Source organism: Lynx rufus, unplaced genomic scaffold, assembly GCF_022079265.1.
Source record: "Lynx rufus isolate CCGP_SWC_20201006 ecotype Redwood Valley unplaced genomic scaffold, mLynRuf1.p SCAF_15, whole genome shotgun sequence".
Taxonomy (NCBI): Eukaryota; Metazoa; Chordata; class Mammalia; order Carnivora; family Felidae; genus Lynx; species Lynx rufus.
The window spans coordinates 44,781,135-44,805,915 of record NW_025814829.1 but is presented as its reverse complement, the minus strand read 5'-3'; the positions used below and the strand labels follow the sequence as shown (position 1 = coordinate 44,805,915).

The following is a 24,781-nucleotide window of genomic DNA, read 5'->3' as shown; positions in this document are numbered from 1 at the left end:
AGAACTGAGAAATGTTATAAATAATTTGTTTAGTGTTTATTTATTTCGAGGGAGAGGGCATGAGCATACTTGTGCGCGCATGAGCAAATGAGGGAGAGGCAGAAAGAGAGAGAGAGAGAATCCCAAGCAGGCTCCATACTCCGTGCAGACAGAGCCTGACACGGGGCTGGATCTCATGACTGTGAGATCACGACCTGAGCCCATATCAAGAGTAAGACGCTTGGGGCACCTGGGTGACTCAGTTGGTCAGACGTCAGACTTTGGCACAGGTCATGAGTTCAAACCCCGCATTGGGCTCTGTGCTGACAGCTCAGAGCCTGGAGCTTGCTTCAGATTCCGTGTCTCCCTCTCTCTCTTTGCTCCTGCCTCTCTCTCTCTCTAAAATGAATGAACATTAAAAAATATATTTAAAAAAAAAAGTAAGACGCTTAACTGACTGAGCCATCCGGAAGCCCCTAATTATTAATTCATTTAAAAACAATAATAAGAAAGCCACCACATGTTAACAAAAACCATATATTTTATGGAAAAAACAATATTTTTATGATAAAAGAAATAGTGAGAGGAATGACATTATCTTTCCAAAATTCTCCAAAATTCTTTTAAATATCCAGCTATTTAAATACAAGACAGTTAGGGGGTGCCTGGGTGGTTCAGTCAATTAAGCATCTGACTTCAGCTCAGGTCATGATCTCATGGTTCGGGAGTTCAAGCCCTGCGTCGGGCTCTGGGCTAACAGTTCAGAGCCTGGGGCCTGCTTTGGATTCTGTGTCTCCCTCTCTTTCTGCCCCTCCCCCCACCCACGCTCTGTCTCTCTCTCAAAAATAAATAAACATTAAACAAAATTAGAATAAGAGACTCTTAAGGACTGAGAACAAACTAAGGGCAGATGGGAGGGTGGGGGAGAGGGGAAAGTGGGTGACGGGCAGGGAGGAGGGCACTTGTTGGGATAAGCCCTGGGTGTTGTATGGGAAACCAATTTGACAATAAATTACATTTTTTAAAGAATCAGAAAAAGAAAGACAGTTGGATTTTCATCCCTGCTTCTGCATTAAATATACTACAGATTACTATGGCTGAAGTATATGAAGAAAATCCTGCCTCACAGAGAGATGAATTTAGAAAAGGGAGGAGTCTTTTAATAGCGATTTCAGAAAACTGTGGATATTCTTTTCTGATACTATACCAAAGCTCAGGAAGTATTAACTTCTTAAAGGCAAATGGCCATGTGGAAACAGAAACCATACATGGAACATATTCGTTAAAGTCCATTATCCATGTTGAAATTTGAATGTACTTTTTTACTCATGCACAGCTTTGTGGTTTTTGGAAGTTTTGTGGGGGTTTTTTGTTTGTTTTCTGGGTGTTTTTAGAGAGAGAGGGAAAGGAGGGACAGAGGGAGAGGGAGAGAATCTTGACCAGGCTCTATGCTCAGCCTGGAGCCCCACACGGGGCTCGATCGCATAACCCTGGGATCATGACCTGAGCCAAAATCAAGAGTCAGATGCTCAACCAACTGAGCCACCCAGCGGCCCCTCGTGCACAGTTTTAAAACGTCATGCACTGGTCACTTCAAAAATATTGGCTCATGGATTTCCACACATCTTCCATGGTTCATTATACAACTGCAAAATCTCCCATTCATGAATAGCATTACCAGTCTCATGAGTCAAGTCTATAAGTACTGAAAAGCTGTCACGCTTGCTGTGACATTCACAAGTTGTTATGATATTCCTTTTTTTTTTCCTCTTGAAAGCTTGGATTTTATCATTCGCTACAAATATTGTCAGTTATTTTCCAAGCTCACTTTGTTCATTTTCAAGAAAATGTCGGCCAAGTTCCCAAGTCTGAATAAACACAGCTCGTTTGTTCTGTCAGGCACAAATCACGGTATGTGACAAAAGCAGATAGTTGAGCTTGCAACTGAAACACCTGCACTTGAGTTTATAGGCAGAAGTCGTATGTGTGCTTCTTCCCACTCTGTAGGTGAGAACAGAAGAGGACACATGCTCGAGGGCCAAAATGTAATAAATTAATCATTTACACAAAAAGTGGATTCGTGGAACAAGCGAGAGTGTGGTGAAATACTCAATGAATACTTGTACGGTTTGCCATCCCTGCGAGCATTCCTGCTAAGACACCTGCAGTTTTTCCCACCACTGCTTTTGCAAATATCAACCCCATGATAAAGATAAAGATAATCTTGATACTATGAAGAAAACAGTTTTCACTTCAAAGAGCCTGTGGAAGGGGTCTCGTCGAACTATGGAAAGGTCGGTGGGACACTTTAAGAACCACTGAGCTCTAGGCACCTAGGTGGCTCAATCAGTTAAGCATCCAACTTCAGCTCAGGTCATGATCTCATGGTTCATGAGTTCAAGCCCCGCGTTGGGCTCTGACAGCTCAGAGCCTAGAGCCTGCTTTGGATTCTGTGTCTCCCTCTCTCTGTGCCCCTCCCCCTCTCGCACTCTGTCTCTGCCTTAAAAATAAACAAAACATTAAAAAAAATTTTAAATGGCTTGAATATGAAGGCCATTTCAAAAAATAATAATAAATAAACAAAAAATAAAATAAAATAAAACACTGAGCTAAACGCCAACGCTCCTCAGGAGTTGGCCTGGTGAAGGTCAATGGAACCAAGCTCAACGTGTTTTCACAAAGAACATGCTCTATGCCAAACAAGTGAGCACTGTGCTGGAAGCTGAGGATACAGAGATGATTAAGACACTGCCTGGGAGGAGCCTATTCTTTCCTGGGATAGGCAAATGGGGAAGAAAATAATTTCAGACTGAGGGAGTATTACTAGGGAGGTATGCGTGGAGACAACACAGCAGGCAAACAACCCTCAGAAGAGGACGTCATATCTACGATGTATATGGAAGAACGAAAGGAACTGGAAAGGGAGGTAGAGGTACAAGAAAAATAACAGGTCAGCATTCATCAAGCTGGAAGCGGAAGGGACTAAAGTGACTCCCTCTCCCCATGCAGCCCAGGAGTACGACCTCGGCTCCAAGAATGAGCCCCGACTAGTCCAAGCTGAGCCATTATTTCATCGCTCTGGGCACAGAGATTGGTCCAGGGATGGGCAGGCCTAAGTCAACTCACCCCAGTGAACTGCAAGGAGGGGCTTGCAGGGGGCTGCGGGGAGGCTTGTGCCAGCTCTCAAAGCGATCCTGACTCTTCCTCTGGACATACTGCATATGGAGGTGGTGCCTGCAACCATAGCCGCCATTTTACTACCAGTCTAAGGATGCAGACCATGCACACGGGAGGCCAAAGCCATGAGAACTGCAGAGACACAAAGTTGAAGCCCGGATAACAGTACACCTGATTACCACTTTCACAGGCCTGAGCCTATGGATCCCCTGTATCAATTAGTTCAGTTCAAGTTCAGTTTTCTCTTACTCATAATGGAAAAATTCCAAACTAATGTGAGCTCGATCTGACATGGTCCTGACAGGTATGAACCAAATCATGGAGTGCCTTCCATACCTTGCTAAGAATCGTGAGCATTCTTCAGCAGGTCCAGGAAGTCAATATAATATTATAAACAGGAAAATAATAAAGCTTCTGAAAGTGCCACCAGCTGGTTTGGGGAGGACTCTTTCATTTTTATGCTCTGGCCACACTGGCTTTCTTTCAGTTTTACAAGGTACCTTCCCACCTATAAAGAGGTTTTGTGTTACCCAAGAAAAGGAGGAGACAATTTCAAGGAAGATCAGCAGGAGCAATCAGCAGTGGGTCACTAAGATGGGGCCAGAGAGCGTTCCCTGGATTTCACATGGCATCTCAGTGCAATGAAGCAGTCAGGAAGCTAAAAGCCATTCTGAACAGGGAGAGAGACTGATCAGGTGGCTTGCTAAGAGGGTATACTAGGGAACAGACAATTTTTTTTAAACCAGGATAGACTGAAGAGAGAGATCCAAGAAAAGGAACGGGCAACACAAAGTAAAGATCTAGAAGAGAGGAATGACAGACACGTGAGGCCCCAGAAGAGGCAGAATTCTTTGTTCTGTGAACACAGAACTGTCTTTTCTATTTTGCATCCTGAGAGCCTAGTATCATCACCAATACTTAGCAGCTACTTGAAAAAATATTGGCAGATGGAAATGAGAAGCTAAGAATGAATGTGTAGGCATATCTGCAAGTTTGAGAGTAGGGGGTGTACAGAAACTATGCCTGACCATCAGACTCAATTTGTTTATTAGGTAAAGTATGAGGCAAAGCTGTATGCTAAGTGTAAAGATATGGAAATTAGGTTGTGAGCTTAACTATCTACTAAAGATTTTAAAATAGTCACTTAAGGCAATGAGAAGAGAGGTTGATCAAGGACAATAAAAAATTAATAAGCAATGTTAAGGACCACATCAAAATTGGAATCCAGATATTTATGGAACCACCAATCCAGACAAATGGGAGAATTTACATACAAATCTTGGCATTCAGTCTAGGGCTCAAAGTAAAGCATGTCATATGGGGAAATTGATCTAAATTTAGACATTTACTAGTAGATGCTATACAATAACAAGAAGCAATGAAATTGAGGATTCTAATAAAAAAGGTACTTCAGGAAAAGGAAGAGTTGCCAGAAGCATTCTAATAGACATGGGGAAAATAAAAGGATCAGTGAAATGGTGAATTTCAAGGGTCAAATACCAGTCAGAGTGAAAGGGACAGCAGGAAAGCGCTGGAAAGAGGAATCTGTGGTATGAGCTGACCAGTTTCAGAGCTGGAGGACGTTTAGGGGTAAGGGGTTAGTGGCCACGGTTACAAGTGAATAAAATGGGGTTCTGAAGGTCAATGAAGTGCCAAAAGGCAAGGAATTTACAAAGTAGGAAATGGGATATGTTGTCCACGTCAGCGGTTGGCAGCCTATGACATATGGGCCACTTGCCTATTTTTGAAAATCAAGCTTCAATGGAACAACCACACGCGTTCATTTTTGCATTGTCTACAGCTGGTTTTCTGCTACAAAGATACAGTTAGGTAGTTGCACCAGAGACCATATGGGCCAAAAAGCCTAAAGTATTTGCTAACTTGCCCTTTAAGAATAGGTTTGTTGAGGGGCGCCTGGGTGGCGCAGTCGGTTAAGCGTCCGACTTCAGCCAGGTCACGATCCTGCGGTCCGTGAGTTCGAGCCCCGCGTCGGGCTCTGGGCTGATGGCTCAGAGCCTGGAGCCTGCTTCCGATTCTGTGTCTCCCTCTCTCTCTGCCCCTCCCCCGTTCATGCTCTGTCTCTCTCTGTCCCAAAAATAAATAAAACGTTGAAAAAAAAAAAAAGAATAGGTTTGTTGACGGGGTCTATATAGTTAAGGAAATGTTCTTGGGTAAAGGCAGGAGACAAGAGAGAGAGAAAGAAAACAGAGTGGCAGTACGAAGAATAAGGACAAGGAGGGGCAGGAGGTGATGAAGCTGCTGATGCGTACTTCCAAAAAGGAGGCATCTTCCGGAAGGACAGCAGAATTGTATGGGTCTAGAAGGATGGGTCTTAACTTTTTTGACGTCCCTGTGACAGAGACTGCTATTTTTCCAAAACACCTATTCTCTATCCCTGCTTAGAATTTAATTTGACCTCCTGCACTGTTGGTAGGAATGCAAACTGGTGCAGGTTATCTGGAAAACAGTCTGGGGGTTCCTCAAAAAATTAAAAATAGAGCTACCCTATGACCCAGCAATAGCACTAGTAGGAATTTACCCAAAGGATACAGGAGTGCTGATGCACAGGGGCACGTGTACCCCAGTGTTCACAGCAGCACTCTCAACAACAGCCAAATTATGGAAAGAGCCTAAATGCCCACCAACTGATGAATGGATAAAGAAGATGTGGTTTACATATTCAATGGAATACCACTTGGCAATGAGATAGAATGAAATCATGCCATTTGCAGCAACGTGGGTGGAACTGGAAGGTATTATGCTGAGTGAAATAAGTCAGTCAGAGAAGGACAGATATCATATGTTTTCACTCATATGAGGATACTGAGAAACTGAACAGAAGACCATGGGGGAAGGTAAGGGAAAAAAATAGATACAAACAGAGAGGGAGGGAGGCAAATCACAAGAGACTATTAAATACAGAGAACAAACTAACGGTGGGTGGGGGAGTGGGGGAGAGGGGAAAATGGGTGACGGGCATTGAGGATGAGCACTGGGTGTTGTATGTAACCCAATTTGACAACAAATTATATGCATAATAAAAAAATAAAAATAAATAAAATAAAATAAAAATGTCAAACATATTGCAACAACAACAACAAAGAATTGAAGCTGAGCACGTGGCCACCTAGCTAAGACTGCATTTCCCAGCACCACCTGCCTGGACTTAGGGCAGGTGACAAAGTTCTCACAAGGGCACGGGAGTAGATGTATATATATGTACAATGTGTGTCTCACTTGTTGAAACAAAAAGAATATCGTCATCCTGTACTTCTGCCTTCTTCCTTCCTAGAAGTACAAACAGGTGCTGGTCAACCTGCTTGTCCATGCACAAGAGGATGATGACCTGGCGGGGAGGCAGAACAGCAAGACGGAAGGACCGCGGAGTGCTGAAAAAGTGCGTGGAGTGGAGCTGCCCTTCCAAACTGCACCACGTCTCTTGGGACGGTCATCTGAGAGAGAATAAACTCTTCCTCTTTAAGTTATTTTTAGAGGGCTCATTGTTCCAGAAGATTAACCTCTTTCCAACTTAGAGGACCCCTTTAAAAATCCGATTAAGCTATGGACTCTCCTTCCAGGAAACTGCACTTAACACACAAATCTTCTACTTAATGGACTCAGGAGCCCATTCATGATGCTGAGGCTAAGAACACCTGGTATGGAAGCATCAGTGAAGAAAGGAGGGCACGGCCATCCCTCCTACGTGCTTAGACAACATTCTGAGAAGGCGTTCAGAGGACACTTCTCAATCAAGTAGCCGCTCTTTGCCTCTGCACCCTTCCAGGTTGCATTCTGACTAGTGCTACACTGAAAAGAGCCATCCAGAGGACACTGGGAAACACAGGAGGGGGAACATGAGAAAGAGAGTAAGTCCAAGGCACAGGGTGAGACTATAAGAGGGAAAAATGAGCAGGAGAATTTTAATTCCCAACATTTGGGAGAAAAGTAGACATACAGGGGAGAACAGGACAATCTGAAGCCACCAGTGCAGGCCATTAGATGTGCCCAGACTCGCACTGCACGTCTCCAGAGGACACTGTATGTACACAGGTTTTACTGGAAATGCTGCCTCATGAAGTTACATGGTGTGGTATAGTCACTAAAAGTATTCTCTCACTATTTAGAATTACAAAAGCCACCTAGAAGCCGGCAGCAATGAAAGAGTCTCTCTGGGCACTTCTCTGGTTTCTATCCTTAGCTTCACGCCCACTCAACCAAAGGCTGTCAACTTCTCACACAGATCCCAAAGAGGGCACTTAAATATTTCTAAACTGCACTTCTTTTCACTCATTTTGGTTTCTACACTTTCTACTTCCTGTTCCCTTAGGCTACAGCTCGTAACTTCTTCTGAAAACTTAGAATCCTCATAGTTGCCAGATTAAATCCCACTATCCTTTAACTTCCATTTAGAACATTTTCTCTGGAAAGAATTTCCTACTATCCTGTCTGATTTAGTTGTTCATTACTGACTAACAAAGCAATCAGTTCTTAACTCAAGTCATTGGATTTACCACACTGTGTAGGACAGTGGCTAAGACTATAGGCTTTACAGATCATTTGAATGTTATATAAATTGCTCTAGAGCAAATAAAGAAGGAAAAGTTAAAAATTATTTTATACAGTAAATGTAAAATTGATACCAAATCTTGGCAAAGAATACACAAAGAAAATGTGAGGCTAACTTCACTTAGGAATACTGGTGCAGAAAAACCCCTAATACATATTAGCAAACAGACTCCAACAACATATTAAAGGAAAAAAACCACTCACTATTTACCAAGTGAAGATTATTTCAGGAATGCAAGGATAGTTCAATATTAGAAAATCCACTTATAGAATTCATCCTTTTAATTAGTCTAAGGAGAAAAATCACATGATTATAAATACTAAAGAAATTTTAGTATTTTTAAAAAATCATCCTCAACAAAGAAAGAAACACTCAATTCCTCCTTAACATGATAACGTTTATCTATCTTAACAGAAAAGCAATTACCATAATGGCAAGACAGTACAGTTGCTACCATTAAAGTCAGGAAAAGACAAGAAATGATATTATCATATTTTTATTTGACACTGTATTGTAGTTACTACTAGTGTAATCAGGCAAGAAAATGAAACCAAAGAAATAAAAATTTGAGGGGACAATATACAACGATCAATATTTGCCTATATGTCTGCCTAACTAAAATACGCAAGAGAACCAACTGAAACACAAGAATAGCTAAAGAATTTAGTAAGGTAGCGGCAGTTGAAAATTAACACATGAATATCGGTATCTTTGATATACACAAACTGTAATCATTTAGGAGATATATATATATATATATATATATATGCACAATTCATAATACATATACTACATAGGTATATACAAAATACTCCTTTTACAAGAGTACAGAAAGACAAAATACCTAGAAGTAAATCCAACAAGAAATGTACAAGAACTTTATGACAAGAAAGAAAAACCTTGAAAACCCTACTAGAGGGCAGACCAGAAGTCCCAACTAAATGCAAATATACCAAGTTCTTAAACAGAAAAACTCAACATCGTAAGGATTTAATCTCCCTAAATAAGTTAGTTAAAAATTTTAACAAGATCTCAAACAAAAATACCTAGCTTTTATTTTTCCTGTTTTTTTTTTTCAGGAACCGAACAAGCTTCTTTGAAAGTGTCTGTTTGTTTCAGATACACTTCACACCCAGCATGGAGCCCAATGCAGGGCTCAAACTCACAACCCTGAAATCAAGACCTGAGCTGAGATCAAGAGTCGGACGTTCAACCAACTGAGCCACCCCGGCACCCATGAAAGTTTACATGAAAAAAAAGTGGCTAGGAAAACTCTGAAAAAGAATACTAGCAGAGGGTGACTAATCCTACAGAACGTTAAAACATACTACAATATACTATAAAGCTTCAATAATTAAAACGTGGATAGGCACGTACACACACACACACACACACACACACAGTAATAGAACAGAAGTTCAGATAGACCTAAATGTATGAAGGAATTCAGCATGTTATAAAGATGACACCTCTAATCAAAGGGGAAATCACAAACTATTTAATAAATGGTACTGAGACATCTGAGTAACCATCTGGAGAGCTAAATTTGGTACTTCCCACAGTACATCTGGATAAGGTTATGTCTCACAGAATATGTTAGAATGTTCAAAATATATGAAATATTTAAATGCAAAGAATGAAACCAGTAGAATATAAGGAGAAAAAATGATGAATCATTTTATTATCTTAAAGTGAGGAAGAACTCCCCGACTGAAACTTAAGGTGTGAAAGCCAAAAATAAATAGTAACTTACAAAAAATTCAAAAGCTGTTGGAAAACCAGCCAACTAAACAAAAACATGGGCAAAATCAAGAGACATTAATCTCTTGATCTGAGAAAAAATTTTATTTGTAACTTCAATTACAGTCAAAGGGATAATCTCCTTAGTGTTTAAAGTGCTTCTAAAAATATGAAGTAATGACAGATCACTTCACACTTAGCAAACTGACAAATTTGAGAACACTGGATAAAGACAAGTGTTGGTGGGGGTATGGGGGTATAGTGGCCCTCAAATACTACTGATGAGTGCGCAGACTGGTACAGCCATTCTGAGCACAATCTGACAGTATTTAGTCAAATTAAATATACATAATCTTTATGAGTCAGTGATTCCACTCCCACTTACACATCCCAGAGAAATTTTAACAACAGTCCTTGAGGGAAGATGCACAAAGATGACACATGCAGCATTATTTATGGGGATGAAGAGCTGGAGGCGACCCAGTGTCCATCACTGAGGGGACTGGTAAAATGTGATGGATACCTGTCATGGAGTCCTCTGCAGCAATGAGAGCCATTGGGCTACACCTGTACTGTCCGATAAACCTTTCTGCGATGATGATGGAAGTGTTCTATATACATATTGTATGTAGAATTACACACATATACACTGTATATACTATATAGTTATATCTACTACCTATGTATATTCTATAGTATGTACAAAATAGATAATACTGCATATATCACATGTAATATACGTGTTACATGCACCACAATGTATACGCACTATAATGTACTATAAACGTACTATTCGATATGGTAGTCACGAGCCACGTGAGGTTCTTCAAATGCAAATTAATGAAAATTTTTAAAAAGTAAAACATTCAGCTGCTCAGTCCCACCAGCTGCATTTCAGGTGCTGAAGAGCCACGTGCGGCTCGGGATTACCATATTGCATAAGGCATATGTACAACATTCTCATTATTATGGAAAGCTCAGTTAGACAGTGTTGGGCTCTATCTGCACCTAGTGACATGAGGACATCTTCAAAACAAAGTGCTGAGCGCAAAGAGTAAGAATCAGAATGTCATTATATTACATCACCATTTAGTTAAGTCACAAATGCAGGAACACAAAACAACTACTCACATTTTGCAAGAAGATATAGCCCTACCCCCCACCAAAAGATAAACATTAGGAAAATTAGAGTGCTTGCCTGTGAGGAAGGGTAGGGGGGAATTGGGAGCAGTGATAAAGAGAAACAAAGAGCCAAATATATGAACCACTGGAAGAAGGAGGGTTTTCATAGGCCTATGACAAAATGTATTGTGAACTGAGGAGTATGATTAACTCAAACCTCTGCACTGAAATTACAAAAACAAAAAGAGAACACACAAAACCGCATATGCTAATATTAACAGCATTTGTATTCCTAATTGCCCAAGACTAGAAGCAACAAAATATTCTTCAACAGGTAAATGGATACAAACTGTGGTATATTCATACAATGGAATATTATTCAACAATAACAATGAATGAGCTATCAACCCAAAAAAAAAATCGATGTGGATGAATCTTAAATGCATAATGCTAAATGAAAAGAGGCAAATCTGCAAAGGGTACATACTGTATGATTATAATTCTATAACATTCTGAAAAAGGCAGAACTATAGTGACAGCAAAGATCTGTGGTTGCCAGAGTTTGGACGTAATGAAGGGAAGGTTGAATAGGTGAAGGGCAGGGGATTGTGTAGGGCATTAAAACTATTATGTGGGATCCTAGAATTGCAGATATTTGATAGTATGCATTTCGTTTGTTAAAAACCCATAGAATTTTAGAGCACAAAGAGCCCCTCTCAATGCATGCAAATTAAAAGAAAAATCATTTAGGAGGCTGGGTGATCCTGGGATGGAATGTAGAATGAGGCAGAACTCTAATTCTATCAAAAATATATGAAACAACCTCACAAAGGGGGGGGGGGGCATCCGGACTTACATACCTTCGGCTGGTCTTTTAAGACTAAAGACAAAAGATGCTGTATGTAAGAATTATACTCTAATTGATCAAGTTTGTCCCCACTGGAGTATGGGTAAACAATTCTGATACTGCCACAGATGCACAGTGGAAGTGAACAATTAAAAAAATGGATGGAAGATAGAACCAGATTTCTCAATGCTAGGCTGGGCTAAAGAAAGGCAAGAGACTAGAATGATCCATGGATTAGATAATGCGTTAGAGCCAGACACATCAGCATGAACTCATGCTTAGCTTAATAAGATACAGATGGTTACTTATAGAAATATTTATAAATATGTGTGTACATAGGAGTTAGTATATACACATGTTATTTCCTTGCTCTGTCAGCTGAGATCCTACAAGCTACAATACCCCAGAATAAATAAATACAGTGCCTAGATCTTGTTTAATACTAATCTTTAATTTGAAGAATCAGGGCTAATTAGAGAGAGAGCTGATTCTAGAACTCTGGGGGCAGGGGCTAGAGGGCGTAGTAGGCATACACAAAATGAGCTGGAGCAGAAAGAGATAAAAAGTAACAAAGTGCTCAAAAAACAAAAACAAAGCAAATGCCCACATTGATGAGGTTACCTCAAAGGCACACAGAAGCCAACTGAAAGAGCTCCCATTAGCCAAAGCTGGAACAATTTCAGCAATAAAATCAATAAAGCAGTATTGGATTATAACCCAAAGTATAAAATAAGTATTTGTGAGTCCATATGATATAAATAAATGATTAAATAAATACATTAATGAGGGATAAGAGACAATTCTCTCATGTACAATAATTCAAAATAATTTATGTAGATTCTCAGCTCTCAAAATGGTAGACCACAACTCCCCGGCTTCTTAGTATATACTATACACAGTGAATTCCTTCAAAGAGTACAGCATGGAAAGGGGAGGAAAGAGAGTAACTTACAGTAGAGAAATCTGACAAATTCTACTTCAGTCAGGTGATAGAGGGCAACAGCAACAATGAATGCTAAGTCATATTGACAGAATGTGCCCTTGACACGATGTGACGAAAATGGCTTCCTCCCCAAAACACACAGTTCCAGTCTCATCCTGAACAAACAAATCCCAGTTGAGGAACACCCTGCAAAATACCTGACCAATACTCCTCAAAACTGTTAAGGTCATCAAAAACTGGTAAGATCATCAAAAACAAGTCTGAGAAACCGCCACAGCCAAGAAGAGTATATGGAGACTTGATGACTCAATGTAATGTGGCGTCCTGGTTAAGATCTTGGGAAAGAAAAAAAGGGATATTAGGTAAAAACTAAGGAAATCTACACAAAGGATGGACTTTAATAGTAATATATCAACATTGGTTCTTTAACTGCAATAAATACATCATACCAACATAAGATGTTATTTAACAGGAGAAAATGGATGTGGGGTATGAGAACTCTGTACTATCTTTGCAATTTTTCTGTAAATCTAGAACTACTACAAAAAAATTAACTTTAGGTGGGCCTGGGGGGGCTCAGTCTGTTACGTGTCAACTCTTCATTTCAGCTCAGGTCACGATTTCATGGTTTGTGAGATCGAGCCCCACGTCTGCACTATCAGTGCAGGGCCGGCTTGTGATTCTCTCTCTCTCTCTCTCTCTCTCTCGGTCTCTCTCTCTTTTTCTGCCCCTCCCTTATCCACTCATGCTCTCTCTCTCAAAAATAAACACTAAAAAAAATGTAAGTTTATTTTTAAACAAGGAACAAAAACAAAAATGAAACACTGCCAGAATGTCTGAAGCCCCTCTTCTTTCCCTCCGCCTTCACATTATCTTCCCTTTCCACCAGACATAACACCCAACTTTTATTTTGTGGGTTTTGTTTCTTTGCTTTTCATAAAAAATGTATATCTTTATGTCCTCAAATAATGTGTTGCTATTTTGAATTTTATATAAATGAGACCGTGCTGTATTTGTTTTTAATGTTTATTTGAGAGAGAGAGAGAGCAGAGGAGGGGCAGAGACAGCGAGAGAGTGAATCCTCTGTGCTGACAGCACAGAGCCTGATATAGGGCTCAAACCCATGAACCATGGGATCATGACCTGAGCTGAAACCAAGAGTCAGACGCTTAACCAACTGAGCCACCCAGGTGCCCCAATATGATGTATGAATGTTTCGGCTAGTTGCTTATTTTTTACTTAACATTACAGTTGTGAGATGCATCCATGTTGGTGTATGTGGCTGCAATTCATTCATTTTCATGGCTGGATAGCATTCCATTGGATGACTGTTACACCTCCATACTTCTAGCTTCCTATTAATGGACACTGGTTGCTTCCAGATTTTGTTATGACTAACAAGGCTACTACAACATTCCTGTGTATTGTGAAAATTACTAAAGGCAAACCTCATTGAAGTGACCCGGGGAGGCTAGAAGGGGGAGCCCTACCACTCAATGTCAATCACAGGAAGAACTATCAATCACAAACCCCAACAGAAGAATCATTCATAGGAAAGAACGATCAGTTTACAGGCCCCAACAGGAAAAGATGTACGCTGAATCTTCTACAAGAAGTCCACTAGCCCTGCAACTCAGACAATGAGAAATCATCATCACCCTGAATTCTTGCTTTTCACCAACGGACTGTCATTCAAAACAACCCCTCTCAACTTCCTCTGTCTTCTCCATAAAATAATGTTCCTCTCCTTTGTTTGCTAGACTTGCCTATGGTTCTGCCATAGCTTCTATGTCCTCATTTGGAATTCTCTGCCATTCCCAAATGAACCCATTGCTGCTGGTAAAAGAACTTTATTTTTAATGCTTATTTATTTTTGAGAGAGGCACAGAGTGCAAGCAGGGTAGGGGCAGAGAGAGAGAGAGGGAGACACAGAATCCAAAGCAGGCTCCAGGCTCTGAGCTGTCAGCACAGAGCCCAACATGGGGCTCGAACCCACGAACTGCGAGATCATGACCTGAGCCGAAGCCGGATACTTAACCGACTGCACCACCCAGGCACCACAAGAACTTTTATTTTAAGGTCAACAGTATACATATAAAAATTCCTGTGTAGTAAATACCTGGAAGTAGAAATGCTGGATTGTGAGACGTGCATGTTCTCAACTTTACCATGTGATACCAAACTGTTTTATAAAAACAGTTTTATATAATGACGTACACATCATTACGTATATCAATTTAGACAACTATCAGCAACAGTTTAATTTGTACAAATTTTGTTCCTTGGAAACCCAGGAATCAACAGAGGCGCTTCATCGTGTTGTCTCAAAATTTAAATTGTATGCAATTTAAAAAATAAGTTAATGACTATTACATACTTATAATAAAAAGAATGATGATAGATGACAAGTTGTGGTACATTAGAAATTACCAGAGGCCTTAACTTGTCCTGAGAGATTAACTTGCTTAAATAAAAGAGCTTTTTTCTGCCATTTGTGTGCATCTATTTCAACTCAGTGTGAAAGTGGAGAAATAAAGATGGGACGTGTCCCCGCTGAAAGGAAGTCAAGTTCTGTGCCCATAAACTGACGTTAATCTGAGAAACTTCGAGCCTTTTGGGTTTAATTGCATTTCCACCCTCAAAAAAAACTCCCTCCAAATACATACATACATATATATATATATATATATATATATGTTCTATAAAACAAGACCTCAATCTTCACTCCAAAAAACTATAAAGAAATTAAACTCGTATTTCATTTTTTCCTTCAAAAACTCCAATGACTTGAATTCAAACCTATCAGTATATCTACAAGAGCATCTGAAGTGTTGTAAAATTCATCACCCTGGCATTCAAAATGCCTTTGATGTAAAAATCTACATTTCTGTAGACAAACTATAAATAATAATCCTCTCAATACTGTAAATTAGTGCATTCTTCTGCTTTGAGTTATGTAAGTATAGGAGACCCTACTTTCAGATTGCTACCATTCATCCTCCTGGTGTCTTAGATGGGCTGTCACTGTATATAAATTTATTTACTGTTAACCTAAGCAGCTGACTGTAACAGAGAGTAAAAGGAAGGACAAGAAATTTTAAAGTTTCTTCTCAAGTGGAGAATTGGACGGACGAGTGAAAAAAAAAATGTATGGTTGTTTCCTAACAAGCAAAGCTCAACTTTTGCAGAAAGGTAGAAATTGTGCCCACTATCACACTGGAAGCCAAATAAAAGCTCAGTAAAGGGCGCCTGGATGGCTCAGTTGGTAAGCATCCGACTTCAGCTGGGGTCATGATCTCACGGTTCGTGAGTTCAAGCCCCCCCATTGGGCTCCGTGCTGACAGCTCGGAGCCTGGAGCCTGCTTGGGATTCTGTGTCTCCCTCTCTCTCTGCCCCTCCCCCACTCACACTCTCTCTCTCAAAAATAAGAAAACATTTTTTAAAAATTATAAAAAAAAAAAAAAAGCTCAGTAACTGCTAATCGAGCGGCTCCATGGAGCCCTGACAGTGGATTCAAAGCACAAGGCTACTTGATACAAAGGGCAGTGGCCTGGGACAAGGAGCTAAAACCTTCTGGATGGCTCCATCTATCCATGGAGCCGTCTCTCTGGGATTCCCAGTTTGCATTTCTGCGGGGTCTTTGTAAGAAGAGCACTGGACAGGTTATCTTCATCCCCACAGATCCTACATCGTTCATCACCACAGAGGGTGCCGTCTGTACACATCATGGAACATGGCTCCCCAAACCTGGACACTATAAATGAAACAAGAATCCCCATCTCTGCTTCGGTGAGTAAGTATACCTGCTAAGGCAAATATTTGTTGATGAAGTTCACTCTCTTCTGCATTAAGGCTTGGGTGAGAAATCACTCAACGGGCAAGGATATTCAAAAGGTATTTACGTAGACGTCATGAAGGATTCTTCCGTACAAAGTAGGTTAGTGTACTTTCCCTATCCTACACCATTGACGAGCCTTCTTTTATCCAATCATGAAAAAGAACAGATTTTGAAAAATTTTAAGGCATAAAATCACCACTAAGAGAAAGGTTTAAATGTCATATCGACCTGAGTTCAAGTAATGGATCCATCCATTGTGAGCTTTGCGACCCTGAGTGAGTTATTTAACCTCTCTGATCCTTACTTTTCTCCACTGTTGGAAGAAGTGAAAAGCCAGGAGTTGACACCAGATCTGTCTTCAAAGCTTGTTCTTTTAACCACCACACTGGACTGTTCCAGACAGTTTAAACTGCACCTTGCATGTGGGAACGCACTACAGCTCTGCAGGCTGATTGATTTATCTTTGGGAGTACCTTCTTCTATCAAAAGCCATGGCAGCTAAAACTAAACACCAAGGCTCAGGAGAAACAGCCTTCTTCACTAAGTTTCACACATGCACGAGCTCAATCTTTGGGTCTAAAACACAGGAGCACCCCTCAACAGTAGTGACACTGATAAATCTGTTCTGTTCACAGCACAGAAGACCACACTTCAATGCAGGTTAAGCAACTGTGTCAAAATCAGACATACCTCCAAAGGAAGAAGGTCTACGGTCTTAAGAGCTCAGATACAAAATTTTAGTCGAGATAGGAAATTTTCATGATTTTATCTTCTCCTGAGAGAGTAATAAGGCCTTTTAAAGAAACTTCCAACATGAAATACACATTGCTAACAGAGTCTGTCCAAACAAAATAGGGTGGGGAGGATACTGACGAAGCAGGGCCCTCTCACTTCTCCTGTTTCAATTCTCTAGAACACCACGAACTTTTGAGTTCATCAATTGCAACCTATCCATTACAACTGGACCACCTCCTGGAACATACCTTTCTACTTTGGACTGAAATCCAATGTAACACCTGTTAGCTTAATAGCCAACCCTGTAGCCTCTGGGTTAACTCTGTCAGCACCAATCATAATTCTTTCAAAACAAGTTTCGTCACCATGTGGGTTTTGCTTTTACAAACCTGCACTCTCTGCTTGCAATTTGAGCATACTTTCTTTTTCCATGGACTCTATCTCCTGGATTGCAATACCTAAGACCCATGCCCCTCCAAAAAACAAACAAACAAAAAAGCCTATGGTTATTTTATAGCCTCTTTTTAGTCCACAGGTCTATGCATCTAAAGATCTTAAATTGGAAACTGTCTTTACTTTGGAACATTATAGAGTTTCCCCAACATTTCTGAAAGCAGGTTTAGACTGCCTGGCTTAGAGTTGCTAGATAAATACCATAAAGAAAAGGGAAGCATGACAATCTAGAGATGGCAGGCCTTGACTAAAAACATTCCGATTCAAAGCATTTTAAAATTACACATAGCCAAACAAAGCACAACTGAAAGTTACACGTGGCCCTTGCACCATCTGCAAACTCACTTTGGACAACAAGAGCTCCCGCTACCCCACCCCACCCCCCAACACTGCCCCACAGGATGACCCATCCTACAAGCAAAACCCACAGCATTGCTGGCTGAGGTAGCTGCCGGGAGTCAGGCTTCACAACCTTCTATGTCAAATCAGCCCTGCACTGCTTGGCTTCTAAGCGGAGAACTACGCTCCACTCTCTCGAGCCGCACACCGTCCCGACGACTCTCCTCCCACAAGGGCGATCCCAGTACTGCACCACACGCGGGCCATCCCGTATTCCTGTTCGTCACCACCCACTGCTGAGATGGCTTCACCTTCCCCTTGGCCAAGCCAAATTGAATCCATCTTTAATCTTGTTCGTGTTTTGACTTTTTAAATCCGCACAAAGAGGACGGAAGTGGGATACACGCATGTGCCTTGGGGGACGGGTAAAGCTTCCTAGAGAGGTGAACAAGTGTGCATGGTTTAAAAGGAAGAACAGATGGGTGCCAAGTAGAGAAGGGGGAAAGCGCATTCCAGGTAGAAGGAACAGCATATGCAAAGTCTTGCAGGGACGTGAGGCTGGAGACGTTGGCTGGAGTCAGAACATAGTCTTGTTTGCCTCACTGAAAAAAAAACAGGACTTGATCCTGGAGACAAAAGGAAATCAAAGGACCTGATTTGGGTCAAGGTCGCTAATGAAGCCCATGTCATCCATGGAGTCTGCTCTTACCATGCAAGTAGTTCCTTCCCCAGCATTCCCACGCCCCTTAACACCCATACCACACGATCAAGTGTTATTTCTTCCAATTCTTACAGGTATTTCAGTCTGTTTTCCCTGACTAGAGAGAATCCAAGGGCAGGGGCCTTTTATTATTTTTTTTTTCACTTGTCTATCCTAATAATGCCTACCAGTGCTGAGCAAGTGAACAATCAGTAATTTCCCAGGACTAGTGAATTCGTATTCCTCTAGAGGATGGCTTAAGCACACTTCAGTTCCAGAGATAAGAGTAGGGGAAGCTCAAAACCAAAGTCACTACAGCCCTTACTATTGGCCACGAGCGACAGAATCCAGGACCACAAAACTTAACTTCAAGAGCAACTATACACTTGAGTCTTTCCTCCATGAACCTGGACTAGCTCTGCTCCCTTACACAAGCTGACAGTCACTCCTATTCCCCCTGGGAATACTGGGCCAGAAGGGATAGGCATCAGTACATCTCTGGTTCTGAACATGCCCCCCCTGACAGGGGGAAGGGGGAGACACAATCAATGCATTTAGGAAATGCATCTGGCCATGAAGTGAGAGAGTGTCTGTTCCTATATGTAAATGCCAAGTTGCAGGAGGTTACCATAGCAACTCCAGCAGGGTGCTGCAGTGGGCAGCTTTGCATAGAGGTGCAGAAACCCCATTCTTTAACATCTGGTCTTTCGCTGTGCACACTGGATCCCAGCAGGCTTTAGGCCCTGGCTTTGGGATTCTGCAAAAAAGGACATGAAAATTTTGAAGAACTGCTAGTCCAGTTTCCCGTTTTTTATGCACCACACACAGCCCTCCGCATGCACAGTAAACACTGATTGTAGAGCCCAAAACAGGGCTCTTTAGAAACACAGAATTCCCTATACTCATTCTTGGATATTATGATGAACAGATTGTACTTGCACATCAGCATGACTTCCACACAAAATTTACAACCACTGAATAACCCGGCAATTTTTTGTACATTTTAATGAGTAGCATATCCCCAGTGTCCCCATTCCCAGCCAGCCCCCAGCTTTTATTACATTATTGGTATGTCTTTAATGCAAAAATAAATAATGCCATCCAGAGTGTAGGCTGGACTTAATGGGGTCAACTAAGCTGCACTCTAGGAAACGCAAACCAACTTTTCAAAGGATCGGGCAATTTCTGAAATTGCTTTTCTGTGCGGGTTGGAGAGTGGGAGGTTTACTCACCCACTTCTTAACGCTTGCACTATGAAGAGCTCTCTGGCGAATAAAGAGCATGAGGGAGATGTTAGATGACATTCCACATGTGGCTGTCACCTACGTATGGCCATCAGGAAGCCATGTTCCTACAAAGTGAACTCCAGCTGGTAGTACATTAAGTAGACGCAACAGCCTCCTGGACGGTTTCATTGTTTTTCAGTTTTTGGACCTAAAGACGAACTTTGAATTGGGTTATCTCTGAATTCTTGCCTGGGCAAAAGAAGGATGATTTAGAGCATCACTAAAGAAATGGACTGCATGGTGGGCCTGCACAGCAGGGGAGACATACATCTGCACAGGGAGTAGGAAAGGAAATTTTGGTTAATGAAGTCACATGAACCTGTGGTGCTTTGCAAGATGCTGGAGCAGGACCACAATTATCTTTGCAGCCTGGTAGTGAAAAAGAGGTGAATCAGAAAGGACGTAGAGGTTCCAGGATCTGAAGGAGTTTTGTGGCCTAAGAAAATTAAAATAGGGGTACTGGGAGAGAGATGTAAACAAAGGAAGGAAGGGAGAGCTCTTACCCAGGGAGATCATTCTGGGTGCAGGAACGTCTATGCCTACCTAAGGTAGCACTGGGAACAAAGAAGATGCCAACATTAAGAGACTACAGTCGGATGATTTCTCTATGCGAGGAATTGGGATGTGACATGGACATGTGGAGGTGGCTGGATGAGGACACTGTTGTACGTAGGCACCGAGGGAGGACTTGCCAGGATGGACATCAGGGGTAGAGGAAACTTGAGTGTTCTGAAGGAAGGCCAGAAAGAGTGTCAGTAATCTGGTGAAAGATAAAGAACCCTCTGAGAGGGTGCAGCCTAGAGATCCAGCCGGTGCAATCCGGCCTGCACACGCCTGCCAAGGTGGGGGCCAGATACCTGTTTCTAACTCCCCCCAGGAAATGCCGTAGGTGTCCGGGGGGGGGGGGTGTGAAGCCAAGAACTGAGCATGTGGCCAGAGAGTGGGGAGAAGGGCTTATGGGAGTGGAGCTGGTAGCCTCCAAGAAGTGCTCTGTCAGTCTGCTCCTGAAGGAAAGCGGGGAGGTCAGGGCCGGGAAAGGTTTCAGAGAGACCCCTGCAACCCGCTTCCGTGGGGCAGGGCGGCCGGGGAGAGGTCGAGGGCCCGGCGTCCAGGTCGGAAGCGGGGAGAAGCCGGGGGCACGGAGGCGCCGGCCGGCAGGTGGGTGTGGAGGGCGGGCCGGGCGCGGGGCGGATCCAGGAGGTAGCTGTGGGGGAGGGGAGGTCGGCGGCTAGTGGGTGTGTGGAGCTAGGGGAGGTGGGGGGTGGGGGCGCCGGGCCGCGCCTCGGGCCGCCTCGACCTCCCCCGGGACTCACCCAGCACGAAGTAGGGCAGCTCCGTGTTTTCCAGGTCGTCCACCACGACCATTTCTCCCGGGAAGTCGTTGCGCACCGAGAAGAGGAGCTTGGGCTCGGAGGCCGAGGGGCTGTGCATGATGCTCAGGTCGTTCTCGCGCAGGAAGGGCAGCGCCGACACCGTGATGCTCTTGAGCTTGCACTCCAGCTCCTTGGATGGGTCCACGTCGCCGGCGGCCGTGGCCAGCACCGCCGCCGGCCCCCAGCAGCAGGCGAGCAGGGCGCAGAGCCCGGCTAAAGCCATCTTGAGCCCCGGCCGCCTTCCTCCGGCGCCGCGAAGGTGGGGGAGGCGGCGAGCGGGCGGGAGCGAGCGAGCGCGGGAGGCGGGGGAGGCTGCGGAGGGACGTGGAGCCGGGAGAGCCCAGCTCCGCGGAGCCAGACGCCGCGCGCCGTGCGCGGGGCTTGCGCGCTGCTGCCCGGAGCGCCCGCGTTCTTTGTTCCTCGCAGCTGCTTCGCTGGGGATGGGAAGGGGGGGGAAGGAGGAGAGAAGGGAAGGAAGGACGTCGGAGGAGAGAGGAAGGGAGCTGAGGATTCTAGGGAATCAGGTCAGCCCCCAGCAGGCTGCCGGTGCTGCCGCCTTTCTCCTCCTTCGCCTCCCCCGGCACGAGCACGCTCTTGGCTAGGAACTACCTGCACAGCGTTTTTTAAAAATCGGTCTTTGCAATGCAAAATCTTCCCTCTCGCATCATCATCCGGATGGCTCGGGAAGGGCACACAGGCACACACCTTAAAAGGCGTTTCCTGAGAGCAGGTGGGGGGGGGGGTCTTTCTAGATGCAAATGAGCCCCCCGTTATCTTGTCGGTGTAGGTGGCCCCATTCTTTTTTACCCACTGTTTGTGCAAATATATGTTGGATAAACGGGTGCTGAGAAATATGGATGTATATATTTTTACTCAGCACTACTTTGCAAAAATATTTAGAGGAAATACGTGGGTTGTAGATCTCTCAAGAGGTAGATGTGAACAGCAAAACAAAGCCAATGCACTGTATACAGTGAAGCTGAAGACCAGAAGTTTTATTGGCGATTTTTCTCTCCTTTGTTCCATTTCTGTTACAAATGTTATCTCTGGTAACCAATATAAAAATGATGTGGGGAGTGCTATAACTTACAGAAAAAGTAGAACTAGCCGGAAGAAATTGTTGAGCCTTTAATTTTAGAGAATCCAGTAAATAGATCAGAGCTGGAAGGACATGTGGAGACAAAGTGTCTAAGTACCCCTAACGAATTGGAACGGAATAAAAGAATGTCCCTCCGGTATGGACCAAGTCAGTCCCAGCCCCATCAGAAGTAGAACAGCGTAGATAACGGCAATAACCCATATAAGGTGTGTTTCCACTAGTGCTGGGCAGTGTTGCCTTAACAAAACAGTGACTATATGCAATAAACCGTGATAGAAAAGTGAAGTTTGTGTGTGCTGGAATCTGATGTTTTACTGAACTTTCTCTCACGTGATAACCAATAATTTCTTTTAAAAGTTTGCCCCTCCAACATCATTTATTCCATGCTGCTTAAATAGTGTTGTAAGTCTCCTATAGGTAGTTCCTGCTCTCCAGGAATTTAATGCACCACACTCTCCAAAGAGGATCCCCATTTTAGAAACAATTACATTCTCACTGTACCTGGTGTTAATGTATTGGCATATATGAATGTATGCCCTTTAAAAGAAAAAAAAAAAAACAACCTTTGCCACATATTTCCCCGTGGCTACTCTAGTTGATGGATGAGAATAGAGAAAATGAGCCATGTTCAAGGGGTGAAAGACCTGTTTGGTATGAGAAAAAGAACAAAAATACTTTTTTACAAGTTGTCTTTTGAATCTGATAAGCTGAGAACCATACTCTGAGAACTAACCACTGCAAAAAAGATTTATCAGCTAATGATCCTTCCCAAAACGCATCCTTCTCTTCATTACTTCCCTAGGAGGTACTGAGGAAGAGAAAGACCCTGTGATACCTTTTTTCCTACTCTCCCTAGCATAAAAAACACTATTGAACTTAGTTATGCGAAGTTTACCATTGAAAAACTAGAGTAGATGCCAGGAAAACATACTTAGTCATAAAATGGGAGAAATGGCATAAAACTACCAAATCATCTGTTAGTTCAGTCTCTCATTTAACACAGGAGGCACTTGAGGCCAGTGAAATAGGTGATTTGCCCAAGATCAATCTAAGAAGGGGTGGAGCTAAGACCGCCAAGGAGACTTCTTTGCCTAATGCTCTTTCCACAACACAGTTACATTACATTTAGGTGCACCCATGGATTATCATATCACAGTAATTCATTCAGTAAACATTTAGGTACCTACCATATGCTGGGCATTAGGCTAGGCACAGACAGATTCTAGAGGAAAAATACTCCTGCTTTTAAGTAGCATATAGTCTATTACTTTGAAATCTTTTTTTTTCTAATTTTCTAAAGTGTCGAGTAACTTTAGAAACCCCATGTGAACCATTTTGGGTTGATTTTCTAATAAGTCAATATCTAGTATTCTTTGCCTATCTATAGTCATTTTTACACGGTTTCCTACTCACATTTACAAGAAAAAGTGTGTAGACTAAATGGTCATTGAAAAAATGAGTATTGAGTTGGAAATAGTTGGAAGTTGTTGACTCAAGCCTTTATAGACCTCTTGTCTTTCTCTATGGAAAGATCAGACAAAAGAACTGTACAAATAAATTGAGGTCAGATTTTTTCAGGGCACAGGATTCCTGTAAACATAGATGTCACATGGCCTCCTCTTAGAGAATTAAATACCTAGAGATAGGGGAAAGGTTGAAGTTCACAAAAGCTAGACCATCTGTATCCTGTGATGTTTTACATTTAAATGGAACTGGGAGAAACTTGTAAGCATCTCAATCATTACCTTCGTGTACAGGCAACATGATGTAATGAAACAACAGGTTGGGATTCAAGTCTAGAGTCTGTAATTTGCTTATTTGGAAGTGAGATTGGGCCATTCTTTTTTTTAAATGTTTATTTATTTTTGAGAGGGCGGGGATGGGGGGGAGGACCAGACAGAGAGGGGGAGACAGAATCTGAAATAGGCTCCAGGCTTTGAGCTGTCAGCACAGAGCCCTATGTGGGACTCAGACTCTAGAAGGGCAAGATTATGACCTAGGCCAAAGTCCATGCTTAACCACCTGAGCCACCCAGGCACCCTGAGATTGGACCATTCTTACCTTCTGTGTCCCCATCAGTGAAATGGAGTCCACAAGTAATACAAGCCACAGATAAGTGCAAATACTTATATTCACCAAGATGTATTCAATAGCAGGTTCTGTTAATGTCTAATCTATCCCCTCTCCCCTGACAATACACATATGCATTCCATTCCAATCAAATTAAAGCCTGTTTTCCATTTCGAGTCCTCCCATGCCATTTGGTCCAACTGGGATGCACTGCTCTGTGTTCTCCAGGTCGTGTCTCATCTCCACAGACCAATCTCCAGCCTCATCTACGTAGTGGGTCCTTCTACCACATTCTTGTCTCACATAGCTCGTCACAGAGAGCATTTACATGCATGTACTCTCCACCTTACAAGGCCGAGGGCCACTTCCTAACATAAGGTCTTGCATTGGATATTCCTGTTTGCAAAATAGAAACATACATACTTTTTAGAGTAGTGAGAAGAAAATGAGGCTAACTGTATGGAAAGGATCTGACACATTTTAGGCATTTTAGTTAGTGTTCAGTAATGTGAT

The 24,781-nt window shown here is 42.5% G+C and overlaps 1 protein-coding gene across 2 annotated transcripts in view; it reads right to left on the bottom strand.

Moving 5' to 3' along the window:
* The window catches only part of ASTN1 (astrotactin 1), a 300,064-nt gene extending 278,742 nt beyond the window's left edge, over positions 1–21,322 (bottom strand). For both annotated transcript variants that reach the window (XM_047077313.1, XM_047077314.1), the window contains exon 1: positions 21,040–21,322. In XM_047077313.1, coding sequence (XP_046933269.1) covers positions 21,040–21,322 — 283 coding nt within the window. The remainder of the gene's footprint in view (positions 1–21,039) is intronic.
* Positions 21,323–24,781: the final 3,459 nt, after the last annotated feature.